The following is a 1,847-nucleotide window of genomic DNA, read 5'->3' as shown; positions in this document are numbered from 1 at the left end:
GATGCCAGTAGCACTTCTACATTTGTGACAAGCAAAAATATCTCCAGTCATTGTCAAATGTTCCCTGAGCATGGATGGGTAAAACTGCCCTTGATTGAGAACTACTGCAGTAGAATATTTAAGCAAAGGAAAGGTGGGCTGATCTCTGTTCAAGTCCCTGACTGGAGGATAGACAGCAACATCAGGACCACTCTCTGTGTTTAATTTTCTTTGTATTTAAAACAGGCTAAAATCCCTTATTTCTCTGTGACTTTTTTGTTTTGTTTTTTTAGACTGTGTTTTAGGGGACAGTTTGCCCAACAGATCTGTGTCCCTTTAACAGTTCTCACACAGGTGTTCCTGTGGCGTTGGGTACCATTTTCACACTGTCGGCAGTCTCATCATTGCCATTCTGCTTGTTCTGTTTCTGTTGATCTAGCTTCCCTTCCCCTTCCTGCCTTCTCATTGCTTTTCGGTAACTGTTGACCATTTGTTCTTATATAGTTCCTTGTTTAAGGGAGCATGTTACTCCCTTAAACATATTACATACTTCTGTTATTGGCTGACAGATGACCTGCAGAAATAGCTTCAAATCCAAGTTCAAATGACATTTTAGGATGATAGTGTTGGGGTTGGTTTTTCTAGTCTCTATCAGTCCAGTAAGTATGGTCTTTTTTTAGGAATTCGCATTTTCCGTATCTTCTCCCATTCGACCCGGCCCTCCCCCTGTGATCTGTGTTAGTATTGTGCGTTGTGATTTTGAGGGAGGCCTAGCATGTGTAAGTGCAGTCAGTGTGCTGCGTTTTTCCCTTCACAGTGGCCGACTTTAACTTGTCTGTCCTGTGGCAATCTTGCCTCTCCCTCCTCCTCTCCCTTTTACTTGCTGTTTTGTCTTTCTTCAGCAGGTGGCAGGAGAGCGCCGTTTTGTCTGGCACAGCGTTTCTGACTGGGAAAGCTATTGCTTTAGAGCTCTGCCTTGAGAAACTATCCTACTCAGTGTTTCCGTCTCGCTCTTGAAAATCAGGTGCCAGAGTCGGCCATCGTTCCTTGATGAGATACTACAAACAGCGGTTTGGTTTGACAAGAGCTGTGGCGGTTGCTAAAAACAAGAAGGCGGTGGGCAGAGTCCTGCAGCAGTACAGAGCCCTGGGGTGGACTGACGGCACAGGTACGGCCAGACCCTTGCATTTCAAGGGGGGCTCTGGTGTGGTTGTTTCCATCCATGCTGCCCTGTGGGGCCTCTCTGGGGGCAACTTAACTGGCTCAGGAACTTCCATCACCAATTGATAGAGACATTTCATGACAGTCAGCCCAAAGCTCCATGACTTGAGAGTTCATGTTTCTGGCACAGTAATTTTCTAGAAAATGCAGTCTTCTTTCACTTTTTCAAAAGATGTTTAGTAATCATCAGAGGGTGAAATGATCCTGGTGGCTCCACACAGGAATGAAATAGGACCCTAGTGGTTAATTGCACGAGCTGTGAAGTCAGATCTGACTCATACACTGTACTTACAAGTACTTACATGATCTCACTCATAGTGACCCTGTAGGACAGAGTAGAACTGCCCCATAGGGTCTCCTAGGCTAGAATCTTTACAGGAGCAAACTGCCACATCTTTCTCCTGCAGAACAGCTGGTGGACTTGAACCACCAGCCTCTTGGTTAGAAGCTGAGTGCTTAACCACTGTGCCACAAAGGGCTCCTTACTGTACAATGATCACGAGCAATTGAATTAATCTCTGAGTGTCCATTTCATCCTCTGTACAATGGACAGCATGGTAACAGAGCATCCTTAGCATTCTGAGAAGTGAATATCACATTGCACAGAAGTCCATTGTGTGTTGCCTGATAGAATCAAGGCTGGTGAG

At 45.3% G+C, this 1,847-nt stretch overlaps 1 protein-coding gene across 1 annotated transcript in view; it reads left to right on the top strand.

Moving 5' to 3' along the window:
- ZNF622 (zinc finger protein 622) overlaps positions 1–1,266 on the top strand; it is a 33,514-nt gene extending 32,248 nt beyond the window's left edge. The window contains exons 4-6 of the mRNA XM_007951904.1: positions 323–351; positions 1,004–1,147; positions 1,247–1,266. Of these exons, the coding sequence (XP_007950095.1) occupies positions 323–351; positions 1,004–1,147; positions 1,247–1,266 (193 nt within the window). The remainder of the gene's footprint in view (positions 1–322; positions 352–1,003; positions 1,148–1,246) is intronic.
- The last annotated feature ends 581 nt before the right edge of the window (positions 1,267–1,847 follow it).

This window comes from Orycteropus afer, unplaced genomic scaffold, assembly GCF_000298275.1.
Source record: "Orycteropus afer afer isolate SDZICR_OR568_19922 unplaced genomic scaffold, OryAfe1.0 scaffold00317, whole genome shotgun sequence".
In the NCBI taxonomy this organism is placed as follows: domain Eukaryota; kingdom Metazoa; phylum Chordata; class Mammalia; order Tubulidentata; family Orycteropodidae; genus Orycteropus; species Orycteropus afer.
The sequence above is the reverse complement of the archived record's forward strand: the minus strand, read 5'-3'. Positions and strand labels throughout refer to the sequence as shown.